Source organism: Plectropomus leopardus, chromosome 12, assembly GCF_026936395.1.
Source record: "Plectropomus leopardus strain MGB_pleo_1.0 chromosome 12, ASM2693639v1, whole genome shotgun sequence".
In the NCBI taxonomy this organism is placed as follows: Eukaryota; Metazoa; Chordata; class Actinopteri; order Perciformes; family Serranidae; genus Plectropomus; species Plectropomus leopardus.
The window spans coordinates 29,920,093-29,937,644 of record NC_142187.1 but is presented as its reverse complement, the minus strand read 5'-3'; the positions used below and the strand labels follow the sequence as shown (position 1 = coordinate 29,937,644).

At 40.7% G+C, this 17,552-nt stretch overlaps 1 protein-coding gene across 3 annotated transcripts in view; it reads right to left on the bottom strand.

The window, feature by feature from the left end:
• Window positions 1–1,177: 1,177 nt before the first annotated feature.
• The window catches only part of LOC121951493 (guanine nucleotide exchange factor VAV3-like), a 77,378-nt gene continuing 61,003 nt past the window's right edge, over window positions 1,178–17,552 (bottom strand). For 2 of the 3 annotated variants that reach the window (XM_088085777.1, XM_042497828.2), the window contains 4 exons: window positions 17,434–17,521; window positions 16,653–16,782; window positions 4,020–4,168; window positions 1,178–2,645 (listed from right to left, as the gene is read on the bottom strand). In XM_088085777.1, coding sequence (XP_087941903.1) covers window positions 2,604–2,645; window positions 4,020–4,168; window positions 16,653–16,782; window positions 17,434–17,521 — 409 coding nt within the window. In that variant the 3' untranslated portion in view covers window positions 1,178–2,603. Of the gene's footprint in view, window positions 2,646–4,019; window positions 4,169–7,126; window positions 7,181–16,652; window positions 16,783–17,433; window positions 17,522–17,552 lie in introns of all 3 variants that reach the window. The other variant, XM_088085778.1, reaches the window with a different exon arrangement.

Here is a 17,552-nt window from a genome sequence, read left to right as displayed (position 1 = left end):
TAGGAAACAACGACACACTCACGGTCCCCTTGTCTCGAAGTCAATGGGCTTTTTAAATGTCTTTTTGTTAGATAAGTGTAATAAATTCTGTGGTCAACACCACAGACTGTATATAAAGATGGACAACGCGCCCCCACTTACCCCCACTGTGCTGAAGTGAGGCTAAGATATCCACGATAGGGGCGTCATTTTGCGATGGTAAAGTCCTTCGAAGCCGGAGTCTGCACAGTGGGGGCGTTCCCGCCAAAACACCCGTCCAACCAGTCACAAGCAGCTCCATTGAATGCAAGCACACGGATTGACTGTCAAAGCTGTCAGTCATGCCGGAAAATCCCCTTTTTGCAGCTATAGTTTAATAACTGATTAAACCCTATCTTATCATAAAAACAAATACTTGAATAAACATTAAGGTGATGAAAACTACCTTCAGTGACAGAAACCGTCTTTGGTAAAAATTGATTTTGGTGAATAATTAAGACTTTTAGTTCTATTCACTAATATGGAGGGACGGGCTGTATGACCTATACTGCAGACAGACACCATGGGGCAATTGAGATTGAAAAGCTACACTTTTGAGGGAGCTGTCATGTAGATGCTACTTTGTTGGGTTTTTTTAAAACCTGTACTAAGGTACAGATATGATAACCTTAACCTATAATGACTTTCTTATGCTGCACTATTGGAGGCTACTGTTCACAAACTGCTTATCCCAGCAGTACTGCATCACACACACGCACATTCAACATGTATCGGTCATAGTGTCAGCGGACTGCAGTGTCACCTCTTTGGACACGGAGTGCTCTGGAGCTCTGTCCTCATACCATCAGCTTCAGACAGACACCAGCCGCTTCTTCTCTTCTGCAGCTGCTGGTTTATTTCTTTTTATTTTCTTGCATTCACACACAGTATATCAGGACTTTTTATGTGACTTTTGTTTTTTACTCTTTAAGGGACACCACTTGAAAAGTAGCAAAGTGCAATGCTTGAGATTAAGAACACTTAAAGCTGAAATGATAGCCCCTTTTTTGGCGAGATGCAATGACACGCCATCACAAAACGTCATCCGCCTTTGTCAAAGCAGCACTCAAACGTTGTTCAAAATTAGTCTGCACTAAGTTTGAAAGAGAAACTGAATTAAAAGAAGTAACAATCGTAATGTTTTCAGAGGCCTCCATGATGCTTTCAACTGTTTACTAACCTGTTTTCCAGCCTGTCCATGATGTCAAAGATGACACACCAAAACAAAATAATCAAAAAACACAGACACACAGAAAGGCATACTTGTTTACTGCAGGATGGCGCGCACAGCTCTGCTCTCCTGGCAATGAATGACTTAGCAGGTTTCTTACGTACATGTGCTAATTTTGGTGGACAAGGTGTATCATAAACAATTTCTCACAAAACCAATTATTTGTTTTTGGTACGGATGAAACAAGCATGTTAATTAGTGACTTTACAACGGGCTGGGGAGGCAGATTGTTCTACCTTCAGACATAGCTAGGCTGGCAGTTTCCCTCTGTGTGCAGTCTGCACATAAGCTAAGTTACCCAGCCGCTGTCTCCAGCTTCACATTGAACAAACAAATTGAAAGTGTGTTCTCAAAACTAACAAAATCAATCTATTGCTTTACATTCGGCTGGAAACAATAAAAAGGGGAACTAATTTGTAAATCCTGAAACAAATGAATTGTCTCATGAAAATGCTACTTAAAGTTGAGGTGGTGATAGAAACATAAACAATGATTTAAAAGAAACGATACCAGAATAAGACTTGGGAGACGTAGCTTTATCAAACTTTCCATAACAACATTATCGACTACTTTGTGTCCAGATGTGTTGCTCTGTTATGATATGATCAAATCACTTCTGGCTCCACAAGTATAATAGTTATCAAGATTGCACCACATGTGAGTGACAGATCCATTGTTCATGCTGTGATACTGAAATCTTTCCATCCTTTTTCCAAACAGCATCAAATCACAATTCAGCAAGTGCATTTAAAATATCATGTTGCTCATATCAGTCCAGTGATTTAAACTGTTACAAATAAAAGTCTTTGACAGAAAGTTGAGCACAAAAGTCTGAACAGCCAAGAGGGCCACAGTGCTCCAACAACAGTCAAAGCTCCTCCTGCATTTCAATTTGGTGCGGTACCTGGGCGGTGCGCTGTCAGCAGGATCTGTGTTCCAGTTGGGTGACTGAGCCTTCCTGGTATCGAAACATGATGACAGTGAAGGCAAGTCTCACCAGCCAATGGAGTCATCAATAATAAGACAAGGTGAGCAGGAAGGGAGGAGGGAGGGTTATCTGGGTACAGCACATGCACTTCCCAGAGGGCCGCAGGGGGCAGACAGGGCCGCTGAGAGGCGAGATATGGCGTGACGCTCCTGGAATCTGTGATTTGACATCTGCACTGTGTGAGAGTCTGTCAGAGGGCAGGAGAAGGTTTTTGAGGGCGCCGCCACATCCTCTTTAGTCCGAGTCTCTGGGTTTTATCAAAGAGATCTGACTTGCAGGGCACAGAGAGTGGCTGAGCAGCAGGGCGCTCGCTGGAGGTGGTCGGCTTTGAATGGACGCTAAATAGACGTTACCCCTTCTGCAAAGTCAGTCCTCCTCTTCCACGTAGGTAGAGGGGAACCAGCCCATCTGAGAAGCAACAAAACAGGAAACAATTCAAGCAGCAGCACATGTATTTGACAGGATATACATCTTTAGGGTACTTTTTGCATTCCCCACCTCTCTCTCCGAATTTTGAATCGTGAATTGTCCTCACACTGCAGCCCTTGTCACAGCCAACTCTTACTCTTGGCTCAGCCTACACATAGCACTAACAGTAAGGAGCTTCACAGAGGTTGCATAATGCACACAAAGTTTCAAACTAACCCTTCCCACTCCTCAAACATCAATCCACCCGCCATGCAGATTCCATGAGCCCTCAGGAATCCCTAAAAACTTGGCATTTCACCAAGTGGGCATGGCTTTCTAGGACGTAGAAGTGTACACTTTGGCAAGCTCTGTGACCATCTCAGCCTGTGCAGAGAGCACATTCATACCATAGCCTGCATATATAGCTGGACGACATGTCTCCCACTGTACAAAAGTGAAGCCAAAATATCTCAGCTATGGCTGCTGTCATCTTGCGCTGGTGATGTCATTTGGAGCCAGAGTCTGGGCAGTAGCAATCTCTGCGGCATTGGGTTTCTGCCGACCAATTGCAAGCCAAACCACTGATTGTAAGCCCACTTCTTGGCACACACAGCTGTCAATTATGTCCTCAAACTCCATTTTTAGAGCATTTAATGACCAATTAAAACCAAATTTATTGGAAACACAAATCCTTCAAAATACATCAGTATAATAATAACTACCTAAAATGAGAGAAAATGGTCACCTCTGGCCACAAAAAATTCAAGATTTTGACGGCTGAAAAACTGAACTCAAGTCTTCAGAACAGTAATCCAGCAGCCAAGGGGTGACCTCACGGTAACTATGTCCATTATGTACACAGTCTACTGTATGTGTGTGATGCAGGACTTAGGGAACCACCCCACCAAGTTTTTAGGGAGTCCTGTAAACCCTCACCATTTACCCTACACCACCTTGGCACCCAAATCTTACAATATGTATGGTCAAAAACGACTGATTGAGCCATAGCATAGGTTTAAATGCTAAAATATTTGTGAACTGTTTTCATCAATACATACTGTACACTGAAACTCTACTGCTCAGACAATTAACCCTCAATACTAAAAAAAAAATATCTTACTCCTTTTAAGCTCTAAGAAAGTAAAAATTAATTCTGATTAACTGACAGCAAAATATGATACCAAAATATGTATGACATTCAAGAGCAAACTGTTCAGTTGACTGAATGTGTAGTAATACTGTATGTATATTTAGGATAGATGTATAAAAAAATTCTACATTAGCTACCACTGTATAAGATAAAAGCAAAAATGGCACAAAAACATCAAGGTAAAATTAAATAAAATGTGTTACCAGATCCTTCAGCAGACCTACCCTGCCATCGACCTCTCCCTTCCACCACCCGTTGGACATCTTGGTATAGATCTTTATTATGTCTCCCTGCAGCAGGGAGAGCTCCCGCGTGTCTCTGGAGCAGAAGTCATAGCGCGCCACTGCAATCCCCACCACCCTGGGAGAAAACACTGAGACAAAGAGATCTTGTCTTATTATCGAGAGACATCTCTTATTTAAGTTTTTGGAGCAACTGTTGGACAAGAACGATATTATCTCTGGCACCTCTCATTGGTCCACCAATAACTATCGCTCTCACTAAATCAGAGAGTCACGCTCCATGCAACAATTTAATCAGAATCCAATCTAAGAGTATGGTTTCTCGATGCTCCTCTGGGTAGCCCAAGCTGACTATTTTTAAAACTTTAATACTCCCTAACTTTGAAGTGCACAATTGAATCTGCAGCACTCAGCCATTCAGTGTTTGGAGAACTTCTCACCTGTGTTAGGCTCCTGAAGCTCTCCAATCCAATCGGAAATCCTAGGCTTTCTAAAAGTTATGCTCTCACCCTTTAGGTTTATCACCTTGGGAGCACATGCAAGGGCAAAGATGTTTGGTGACTAACTCTTATACCTTGAACTAATCATATTTTTTACATTCTTGTAAAACTTTTACAAGAAAAAAGTTAACTCAAGGTCCCAAAATAATTACTTGAACTATATCAAGCCTTTTGAGACTCAAAGGGCAATCAGAACTGGGCTAAACAAATCAGTTTCAATACCTTAACCCTTTGAACCCTGAGCAAATTGGTGCGATTTCTTTCAAAGACATGGGAAGAAGGCAATGAGCAATGAAAGAAGAAACAATCCAAAAATTAGCAAGAAATTACCTGAAAAAATTACCTGAAAATTAGTTTTTAAAAAAATAAATAAAAAAGAGAAGGAAAGGAAATGTCCTGGAAAAAGTGCTTTTTAAATTATACAAATTTTGAACCATAATTGTATATATATAATTATGATAATTATGAATATAGTTTTCCCTTAGCTTTTTTCCTGATACATTTTTTTCCTGGCTTTTAAAAAATAATAATTTCCTACATCTACTAATTTCTTGCAATTTGTGAAACATTTCTTATCAAGTTGATCATTGCCTTTTCCCCCATGTTTCTAAAAGAAATCGCACCAATTTGCTCAGGGTTCAAAGGTTCGTTAAAGCGACTGAAAGCAACACAAGGAAAGTGAAATAATATGCAGAAGTATATTATCTAGTAATCTAGTAATTACTAGATATCTAGTAATATTATATTATCATTATCTTTCTTTGAAGTTTCTCACAGGTGTTATTGATAGCAACAACTATCTGGTAAGAATGACAGGGCAGCAAAGAGCCTTGACTCCTGGGCCTGAGTCATACAGGGTGTCACAGCAAAACCAAAGAGTCACAGATGAGGGCTGAACTCTCCTTATTAGTGAGCGAGGAGAAATAAATCGAGGTGCCCAGCTCAGCAGTGCCAAACACACAGTCAAGATGACAGGTCATGGGTTATCGTGGTCATGTGTTGATCTCTTTAAAAGTTAATGTTCAACGCAGCACTTATCAGGTTATACAAGGTTATTCCTACACATGCAGGTCAGGGCTCATATCATTTGTGAAAACATGTGTACATAGGTTTGTTTACCTTATCTGTGGAAATACAGGTGACACAGTTGGGGAGATATACTGGATGAAAGGCATTCATCTGCTCCCTCATGCACACACAAGCACATCATGCCAACACAGGAGTGCAGAACCACACATGCACGCATGCATATAGACTGAACAAAAATTTCAGTGCAAGACTTTTGTTTTTGCCCCCATTTTTTCCACAGTTTTCAGTTAAAGATCTAGGAGTTTTTTTTAATGTACTCAATGGATACATTTATTTCAAATCTTGGTCACAAATTTGTTAAAATCCCTGTTGGCACACTTCTCCTTTTCTAAGATAATCAAAAAAATGCCACAGATGTCACAAATTTTGAGGCCACTGGCATGCTGACTGTAGTGTAGGATGAGACTTATTTTCGTAAAGATTTATTTTATTTGGTGGATAACTTTATTTTATTCTCTGATTTATTTAGGCAAATAAGTCAATTTCATTTATGGTAAATTCATTCATTAGACTGTATGCTGCCTTTTAAGTTAAAATTAGGAACTACATAATGTGGTGCACCTTCATTTTAAGGTCAAGGATGGTTTAGATAGCGGAGTGATATGAGAGACGTAAAATGAGGAATTGCTGTGTGTTCAGTTGAGTTGTTGTCCTGCTGATGAAGCGGAAATTAAAGTGACGGAGAAACTAAGACATGGTGCCCATGTCTTCCTAACCACCGGCCTCAAGTAATTCAACTTACAAAGTTAAGACTGGAAGAAGACAACCTTACAGTAGGAATGCCCACCAGAGGTGCTGCATGTGAACTGAATGTTTATTTCACCATGATAAGACGTCTCCAGTATAGTTTTCCTGAATTTGGCAGTACATCCAACCGGCCCCACAACTGCAGAAGGCCATTACGATGACAAACTGCCGTCAGGTCGAGATCCTGGTGAGGACGATGAGCATGCAGTTGAGCTTCCCTGAGATGGTGTATTTTATGTAGACGTCCTGAGCCGGTGTGGCTACATATTGTCTGCTGTTATAAGGAAGGTTTGATGTACTGCCAAATTAAAGGAACTTGGAGACCACTTATAGTAGTGAAATAAGCACTCGGTTTGCAGGTAGTAGTGATGCTGTAAATAACTGATAAATAAACAACTTCAACGATGTCTCCTTTAATTTAGCCGAATTGATAATGTTATCACTGGATTGCTGTCAAATGTAAATGATGGCTTTGCAGCTCTTTGTCACTGATTTGTTGAAAATTCTGCAGTTATTTTTACCTCGTGGGAGACATCAGAGCTGTCAGAAATGGAATTACAGGAGACTGACGTGAATGTTTTTTCCCCAAATGACAACTTGTACGATTCTTTGCGATATGACGTAAAAGCGGCATCATTAGACTACATTATTTAACAGAGACAGGAAAAACAAGACAGTTTTGTCTTTGGAAACCTGGAAATGTGGGCATACAGCAAGGGAGAGACAAAGAGAGTAGAAAAGCTGTACCCGTACCTGACCAGAAAGGCGAGGAGGAGGGAGGAACAAAGCTGCAGCCGCCAAGAGGAACTACAGAGAAACGGAGCGAGTGATGGGAAGGGGGGTTCAGGCCGTAGTGGGAGCAAAGACAGAAGATAAGCAAAGTAAACACAAGTTTGACAGAAAGAGAGTATGAGAGAGGGTAAAGGAGAGAGAAAGTGGGGAAAAGTTGGCAAAGTCAAAGAACAAGCAGAAAGCAAGGACGGGCGGGAAAGAAGAGTGAGAGAGGAGGGCAAAACTGTGAAAGCATCAGATAATTTGTCATTTCACCTTGCATATGATTTTTAAGTAATACTGACCAATAGAAGGGTATTTAGTCATGAACATGCATACTTAAATTACTACTGAACATGTACAAAAGTATGCAGACATGTTCACATACTTTGGACTGGAGCTGTTTTCATCAGGCTTAGTTCCAATCAAGAGAAGTCCTATTGCTACAACAAACAATGATATTTCAGACAATAGTGTGCTTTTAACTTTTTGGTAACAGTTTCAACATGACACCATTACACAAAGCCAGGTCTATTAATGGTTTTTGAGAGTTTATGTTTGGAAGAGCTTGACTGGCCTGCACAGAACTTTAACCTCAGGCCCATACAACACCTATAGGACTATTTGAAACACTGTGACTGAGGCTCAGTGCCAATGCAGGAGTGACAAAAACTGCAGTTCTTTGAATAGCCACTTGAGGCTGGGTTGGCTACAGAAGCCACTCAATCTCCATTGACCCATATGCTGAAATGCAGAAATAAGCATGTCTATAGCCTTGTACAAAAAAGCAAAAAAAAAAACAACAAAAAACAATTTTGGTCACTAAAGCTAATTTCAACATTTATGACAACTCTATGAGAGAGAATATCTTATAAACTCCCCAGTTTATATTTTTTTAAGGCATTATGTTGCACTTATTGAGGGTAGGGCCGCTTTGAGCGGCAGGCTGATTGCGAATAGTGGCTTGGCTTCTCAGTTAGATCAGCCCCTCGCTCCACACAGCCACCCTCTCACCCAAATATGGTCACTTCTGGCTCCAAAGAAACCAAGATGACAACAGCTGATATGCTGAACTCGAGCAACGGGAGTCCACAAACCAGTAGGTGACATTACGGTAGCTACAGTGGTTTATACAGTCAGTCTATGACTGCCATTCACCGTGCTTGCTTCTACAGTCTATGGTTGCAATACATTCTCATGTCCAAATTGTCAAAAGCCGACGCTCAGTCAGTGGCACTTCAAGCTAAATAATAACGTGCTAGGTACCCCTCCTGCATCGGATCTGGACGCTCAGGGACAGCATGACAATTTACCTTCGTACATGCTTTGTGTTTTTGCAGAATTTCCACAGGAAATATACAGTTTCTACTTGTTAAATGCATATAGTCTCCTTATAAAAAACTTCAAAAACTGGAAAAAAAATGTCATGGATTGGCTCAAAATAAGTATGTCTGTTACTACATAATGTAATTTCATATCACTAGCACAGTATGCCACACATTTTAAAATACTATACTGTTATTTAGTAACTCGGCTGACTTTTGGTTTTACATGAGACACAAACAGCAGAATTCTGGAGTTTGTTTGACCGATTCACCACCACTCCTGCCTACCCTACTTTCTCGCTCTTTATATAGTACAGTAGTTGCCAGGAGCATCAAAAAATGCTGCATCTTATACTGCTGCTAAACGGTGCCTCTGTGTGTCACTGTCTAAAACGCTGAGGGCCACTGATGGATTAACGGTATTTGACGAGTTGGAAGTGAGAACAGGTTCTGCATTTCTACTGTTTGCTGTTGTGATAATATTTAAGAATTTTTAAATTGTGTCTCAGAGTATCATAAATATCGGTGCAATGTTTTACCTTCTGATGAGCCTTCAGACTCATCAATCTGTTACTCAAACAGGACTTTCATGATCGTTTTTTTTTTTTTTTAAATGATCCCACTGGTACCTGAAGTAACATGCCAAGACTAAGGCAACCTCTATGTGGTCATTAATATCTGTCTGTTTTTCGGTCTGAGCACCCACTTATTGCCCAACAGCAGTGGCTGACCTCTCGTGGCTGAATGGGAGCAAATCCCTGCAGCCAGGTTTCGAAATCTTGAGCAGAGCCTTTCCCAGTAGAGCTGCAGCAGCATATCGATGCCTGTGGTTTCTGAGGATCAGGTGTTGATAGGTCTAGATACCTATGACTATGTAGTGTAGCTTCTATTATCTTCCCCAGGTCATGCTGCTTAACACAATAATAATAACCTTTTGAGCTTCAGACTGGGCAAGCCAAAGCAGCAGTTTGGGGGTAGGTATGCGTCTGGGCACAGCATGGCACCCTGACAAGGCAATTCATGCCGCAGAGCCAACGACTTCTGCTCCGGTATGAAATCCCATCTGAGCCAGCAGACCCTCACACTGAGAAAACCACCTGCTGTCATCACAACAATATGTTTCCATGCCTTTTTCCTCTCCCCCACAGGGATAAGTAAATGCAGGGCCAATATGTGTCAACTGTTTGTCTGACCAGAGTGCACACTAACACAAGACTACACACAAACCTGCAGGAAGTATAAACTAACACAAACTGTATGTGTACATATATAAATAAGCATGTGCTGTACATACAACCATAAACTCACACAAGCATTTTATAAAAATCAAACTAAAATATCCTGTAGCAGTTTTTACAATTTCTCTCATACATTCTCTAATATTTTCAGATCTCATTTTGAGATTTTGTATATTTATGCTCAATTAAAATACCCCCCTTGCCCCTTTCACTTCGCCCTATCCCTCCATTTCGCATGTTCACATCTAGAGGAAGGATGCAGGGCAATTCTTGTTGAGATAGAGGGGTAGGGCGAAGAAATGTTAAGGACAAGACACACCAAACTGACATCAAAGAAGTAGCGACAAAGACAACTGCTTCGTCACCTCATGTCGCCTGTGTCTCAGCCAAAAAGTTGTACATATACACACCACAAAGACCACAACCACTGTGTGTTCTGCGCTTGCATGCGAGATAATACCCCTTCACACTGGCAGATGGAGGTTGTCTGTAATTGCCATTAAAAAAGAGAAACCGAAAGACAGTTGATGCCACTTAGCCAGATAGCACATTAACAGCACAATCCATTGTTAAAAGAACAAAGCACATTCACCGTGCGCCAGTGAACAACAACACAAACCATCAGGAAACGTTTCTGCTTAAGAGCCCAATGGCTAAAGAAAAACAATCTGACCTAATATAACAAGTTTGATTTGATCTAACTTCCTGTTAACTTTAGCTCTTTGTTTACATTCCCCACCTCCGTTTCTCTTTTTGTGCACTGAGCTAAACTACCAATGAGAGTGATTTTATCCACCGAGGGATGATCATCCCTAACACTGATTCTCTGTGCTTAATTGGCTGGATAAAAGTAGACAAAGGTATACAAGGGCAGACAAGGGCCAATGACATGGGTCACACCGCAGTGACTAGGGTTACGCTCATCAACGATCCAACACCAATGGCCGACCGGCCCGTCGGTCACCAGTAGCTACCAGCTATCTAACGTTCTACTGTTATTGCTAATTTGTGCATGACAGTTATACATTGTGACACATTTTCATATTGCACCCCCCACCCCACCCCACCTCCCACACCTTTGATAGCAGATGACACCCAAAATGAATCCAGCAGCACTGTTTTAGCATTTTAGCACCTTTCACCGCCTCTCCAAATATCAGTGCAGACTGGCAGGGTGGGAGCACGAGTTGCTAATATTAGCCTACAGAGCGCTATTAATGGCCTGGTAATGACACTGTGTTTTTTTTTTTAACTTACTGAGTGTAATGCAAAACTTAAGTTGCAAACGAAGTGTTCGTGCTTTTCTACCTCATTCGATAAAATGGCACGTCATTGTAATAATACGATTATTCCCATTGTCGCCTCTGTTAACTTAAACGCCTTTGATGACGTTTGATGTTTGACCTTTGATCAGGATCTTAAAGAGAGAGGAGAGGAAGATTTAAACTGTTACCTCTTATATCTCTTTTCTGAGGGGAAAAGGGGTGCTTGAAAAAAAACAGGTAGGGGTTAAAATAAGCGGTCCTGGGCCTTATAATCACTCATTTCAAACAATAGAACTGCATATCCTGACAACACTGGTACTTAACTCCAAGATGATTTTAAATTATTTCCCATCCCCAACATTCAGGCAGATACACAGATGAAAAGCACTCAGTCAGAATTAATTAAAGATGCTGGCTGGGGTTTCTCCAAACAAATTACTCCAGAGTTTTGATGGTTTTTCAATAGTTCTGCATCTTGTGATTGTTTACTCAGCCTTGCATTCTGTTTTCTTTGCTATGAGGTGTCTGTTTTGAGACTCAAACCATTTTGTGTGTGTGTGTGTTTTGTTTTGGCATGACATCTGTCTTTCCATGGAGGCTGTTTACCAGACAGAGAACGTGGTGCCCACACTAAGTCTGTCTATGGGGGTGGACGACTTAAGGCAATAATAATCTATCCCAGAATGCACTGAGGCAACGGCGGGTCTGTCAAGGCTTTCTCACAGAAGCAAGCACGGTGAATGGCAGCGATGCACAAACACACCTCTTGCAGAGCTGCTTTGAAGCGTGATGCGCTGGGAGACCGAAGCTGCCAAAGGAGGCTGAGGGACAAGGATGTAGCAGAATTTTACATCCGAACAGACACAAAGGGCTAACTTTGACTTTGTTCCGACGCTCGTTTCTGCTTGCCTCTGCTGCTGCTGTTGCAGCGGCTGTGGTTGTTTACACGTACACCTCTCTTAGAGTTAAGACAGTTTACCTCCAGCTGCTTTCTGCTCTTTTACATCAGATCATATTTGCAAACTTTTCCCAGTTTTGTGGGAACAGGCGCAGTCCCTCAGTTGGACCAGGGGTATCCCCCAGGTGTGTGTCAGCAGGCGGCTGTCACACAGTTTTCTCCGCTGCCAGCCCAAGTGAAATGTCATGTCCTGTCAGGAAAATTGTGAAGCCATCTCGGAGCTGAGCAGCGTGCAGAGTGTGACGTTTGAGGTAGCAGGCTCCTGGTGCTTGCCTGGGGCATTGGGCCTTAACTGGGACCTCTCCGCCAAGCCTGGTGAGCTGCCGAAGCTCCTTTTTATTTCTTTCACTCACTGTCTCTCTCACTCTCTCCTTTGTCTTTTGCATTTCCTCTGTATCTTACCAAATACCTTCCCTTTATAGCCTGAGTCTCGCTTTAATCCCATTCACACTTGGTATTAATACACCATCTGTATTTCTCTGGTTAAGGAATAACACATTAATTAGAGGTGCAAACACATGTGGAATACAGTGCAATCTGAATAGAACTGCAACACCACATCTGGAAGTGGTCCAGCTTGAATTACGTTTCTCTAAATATAGTCTGTACATTTTTTGAAGGATGGTTTGACAGTTTGAGAAATGCACTTATTTACTTTCTTGCAAAGACTGATTAATACCTTCCATGTGTCTGTCTGTTAGAGACAGGAGGTGCTTCCTTAGCTTTGCATAAAGACAGAAGGACATATGCAGGGAACAATGTCGGGGGCTGAAAAATAAAGCAAATGTGAAAGCGCCAAAAACTGCAGATCCTCTAATGGCCACTTGAGGCTGGCTCCAGAAGTGAGTCAATCTGCTTATACCCCCGTGTTAAAATATCCAACTTTAAGCAGAAATAAACATGCTTACAGCCTGGTACAAAAAACGATTTTGGTCCCTATAGTTAATTTCTCCCTCCTTAAAAAATGACAGGGGGTGAATTTTTATATAATTTACCCATTTACATTTAATTAAGGCTTAAAGTTACACATAATTAGGAGCAGGGCCACTTGAGTGACAAGCTGTCTGCAAGGCAACAAATTCTCATCTTAGCTCGTCAAATACCGCTGCTTAGTCAGTGGACCTTCATGTCTAAATATGATGCACTAGGTCCTCCTGCTTCTTTTTTGGACATTCTTGGATGATGTGTCAATTCATACTTATTACGTGCATTGTGTCTTTTCAAAATTGAGAAAAAAGGTTAGCATTTAAAAAGTATTCACTTCCTCCTACTCCTTTTCAGACATTACTTTACTTGCTGTTCTTTACTAAATATGTCTGATGGGAATTCTAGTATCATTTTTCTTGCTAATATTCTATTTTGTGCTCCTATTTTATTTGGCACGTTAGAAATAAAGATCTAACAACTACTATAACACGAAGTACACTTCAGTTTTGACAGGAAATGTACAGTTTCTGCTCATTACATGCATTCAGTCTTTTTTAAAATGAACTTACAACAAAGGTAAAACACTTTGTTTTTATGTTATTTCCTTAGGTCAAGGCACGTGTTTAGGTTTAGAAAAAAAACATCATGTTTTGGCTTAAAATTTCCAAAAGAAGTGAAGAGCAGGATCACAGGTAAAACTCCCTCCTGTCTGCCCAATAGGGACTTCATGGGTCTTTATATTACTGTAGTTGCTGGCAATATTAAGGAGTGCTGCTGCACAGTGCGTAACATACCACCATGAAAAAAGTCTGGTGCAACCGTGTCTGACACCAACATCCATGGTGGTATTTGACGAGTTAGGAATGAAAATGGGCTGTACAATAAGTCGGATCCACCCTGCACTCCTCAAAAGCATCAGCTTTTGTTCAAATATGGACACTTCTGGCTTCAAAACCAAGTTGGCGATGGGCTAAATTCCAAACTTGAAGCTTTAAAACAGGCGTCCACAAACAAGTGGTGACATTATGGTGGCTGCATCCATTCAGTCATCAGATCTGGCCAAATCATTCAGAACAAAATACTTCTAAAAACAATAATTTTATCTTTTCTGGGTTTTTTTTTTTTTTTACAGATTAAACAAATGAGATCTGTCCATTCTTGAGCTTTTTAGGTGCAGAACCAGGTTAGCTGTTTCACCCTGTTTTCTGTCTTTATACTGTAAGCTCAAATAAATAGCTCATTATTTAGTTTGGGGCAGCGGTGTCTCAGAGGTAGAGCAGGTCGTCCTCTAATTGGAAGGTCAGCAGTTCGATTCCTGGCTCCTCCAGGCAACATGTCGAATTATCCTTGGGCAAGATACTGAACCCCAAATTGCTCCCAATGCTGCGTCATTGGAGTGTGAGTGCGTATAAATGGATGCTGAGTGGCAGGTGGCGCCACATCCAAAAGCCTCGGCCACCGGTGTGTGAATGTGTGTTTGAATGGGTGAATGTGACATGTCGTGTGAAAGCGCTTTGAGTGGTCAAAAAGACAAGAAAAGCACATTCGAGCGCAGTCCATTTATCATTTACCATATTTACTGCGCAGACAGAGAGTGGTTTCAATCTTGTGATGTAACTTGGTTAGTTCAAAGACTTCACTCCAAAAAGCTACAGATGACTCTCCAAAATGGGGTTTTTGTCCTTTTCCATTTTACCTCAATTTCTTCCACTTTCCTTTTCTTCACTATCTTCTTATCTCCCATTCATCTCACTCTCACTCTTTCTTCCATCAATTTCTTTCTCACCCATTTCTGTCTCTCTCCCTCTCCCTTCCCTTCTCTTCTGACACCTTTTTTGCCGTTTTCACCTCTTCCTGCTCTTCCTGCTTTCCATCTCTTTCTCTCCCCCTCCTCCACTTCTTCTGTCCATTTCATTCTATCCACAACATGCTTTATCTTTCCCTCTCACACTCTCCATTCCTGACCTGTCACTTCCTTTTTTCTCCCTCTTCCTCAAGACCATTCTCCTCCACATGCCTCCTCACAGTGAATAAGCATCTAATTCTGTCTCCGAGGGCTTGAAATGACGCATTGATTGGACTTGTTGAACTTAAGCTCAACCGTGCGTTTGTTGGTGTCTGTTAATGCCAGCAGGTAGAAATCAAAGAGTTGCCACATGGTGACAGTACTTAGGCAATACACAACACTGGGAGCATGTTTTATTCTGACCCTTTGAAAGCTTCTCATGTTTGAGTCAAACAGTATTACTCTCTAATGTTTGTTGAACCAAGATGCACAGGGTCTGCAATATTACATGTGTAACATCTATCAGATAACCTATAATGATTACACAAAGAATGGTTACATTACTTAATGCTTAAAAGTGACTTTGTAAAATTTAAGTCCTTCCTGTAAAACTGTTTTATCGTGTCTATTTCAGGTACATATTTAGTAAAAGTCACTCTCAACTGAAATGACACCATTCTTTTCTTAAATCTATATTAAATTAGCATATTTCAGTACAATCACTGACATTATATATATATAAACAATATTTTGCATTTTGCCCTTTATCCGGAAAAAAAATAATCTTACTAGGCAGTTTGCATGGCTAATGAATATTTGACTAAAACTCGCGTGTACATGCAGCCTCTCATGCTCCGAGTGACCCTGACAGAAATCTAAGCAAATTGCTTTGATTTCTTGCAAACACATGAAGAGAAGGCAATGAGCAACCTAACATGAAATGGCCTCAAAAAATAGCAAGAAATTAGAAAACAGTTACAGGGAAAAAAAGAAAAGAAAACTACCTAAAAAAAATAAGCAACAAAAAAAGGAAAGGAAAAAAAAAAGAAAATTGGGCCAAAAATTGAGGAAAATCTATTGGACTAAAAAAAAAAAAAGAAAAATTGTCCCCATTACTATACTGATAATTGTTATGATTGGTCATTGAGATCTTGCAAAAATATTATAACTGGAATAAAGGACATAAACTCACCAAAATCAGTGTAATTAAATTATTATAAAGCCAATTTATAAAAAAATTGACTTTATTTATGTTCTAATCTGATCTAATCTAATTGAAGTGAACTATAGTAAGCCCTACTTGCTGGTTGGAGAACATTTTGTATCCACATTAGGTCTGGCTGAGCTCTAAATGATCTATCTAAAAAGCATTATATATGTGTAAAAATGATGTGTTGGACTTTGCAGTGATAAGGATCAACCGAGCAAAACTGAAGAGGCACATCTACTAAGAAAACACTGCTGCTGTCTCTCACCTAGCGCTGCTCCGGCGGGGACTCCTGTTAGCTCATTATGCTGTGCTAAATATTTCTAGCATGTCTCGCACGTCAAAGATGGGACTGCCTCGGGTATTAAGACACAATTTAAACCAGAGTGTCTAATAACTAAGGAAATGCTCTGTCACCATGACTTTGTAACGTAACATGTGCATACAGCACATTAACTGGTCTGAAATAACAAAATCTATCAAGTGAGACTTCAGGAAACTGTGTCTGACCTCAGCTTTTTTGTATTTGATGACCTGGAAAATATCCCGTTTCCATTGACTGTTTTGGTCATACAGAGAAGCTTTATAAGCAGGTCGGAGAAACAACACCCCTTATTTCATCAGACCTGGACTGTTGACTGCAAAAAAAAAAAGTCACCCCTGTGGTACTCCAACAGGTCAAAACAAATGCTCAGAATCACTTTCAGCTGTAACCGGATCAAGATCAGATCTGAACTAGTAGCATTTCCCTCTGTCAGACAGTCTCAGGGAGGGAGAGTGGGTGTTTTTGAGGCAGACTCACCACTGCCAGCCTTGGTAATGGCCTTGGGCATGTTTCCATTGGACAGTTCCCTATAGGGGACCTGCAGAGTGGTGTCAAGACTGCTGAAACCCTCCTTCAGTGAGTGCTGCTTGTAGTATTCCACCAAGTCCTGTGTAAAACAAGCACAAGCAAACAAACCTCTGTGATAATCCTGGGTGAATCTAGATAGTATTGTGTACAAATGTATAGAAATGAAAGACATGTGGGGGTGCTGGTTAGTGGCGACTTGCTTGTTTGATCTTGATAATTCAACATCAGTCGGTACTGAGGAAGTGATCCTGAGCAGGGCAACTACCTGCCATATATCTTTACATCTAGTACTGGAAACATGCTAATATTAAATACTGAGATACCACAGGCAGCTGCATACTATGCTCTTGTGCTCTGTAAAATCTATTTCTATAATATATAAATATATATATATATATATATACACACACACACACATATATATATATATATATATATATATACACACACACACATATATATATATATATATATATATACATATATATATATAAACGTGTAATATTTCAGTTGCAACCACTTTGTGACTTAATTCTGGAAACAAACCACTACTGGTATTTTATCATTGTACAAAACAAAAGAAAACCTTTTTGCTTGGATGCTGGGGTTTATCCCAGGGGACTGCTGCAAAAGCAATGTCAAAATGATTATACTCATTGATGCAAGAGTAGTTTATAGGGCACAAAATCCCTAAAAAAAAAAGTAAAGAATTACAACATCCATCCTTTACCAGCACAGTCTTGAAGAGGCGGCTGTCAGCGATGTAAAAGCAGCCATCCTTGGTCAGAATCTTAATGTGCTTGACTTTGTCGTTGAACCTGTGGAGGATGAATAAGACATGGGCTGCTA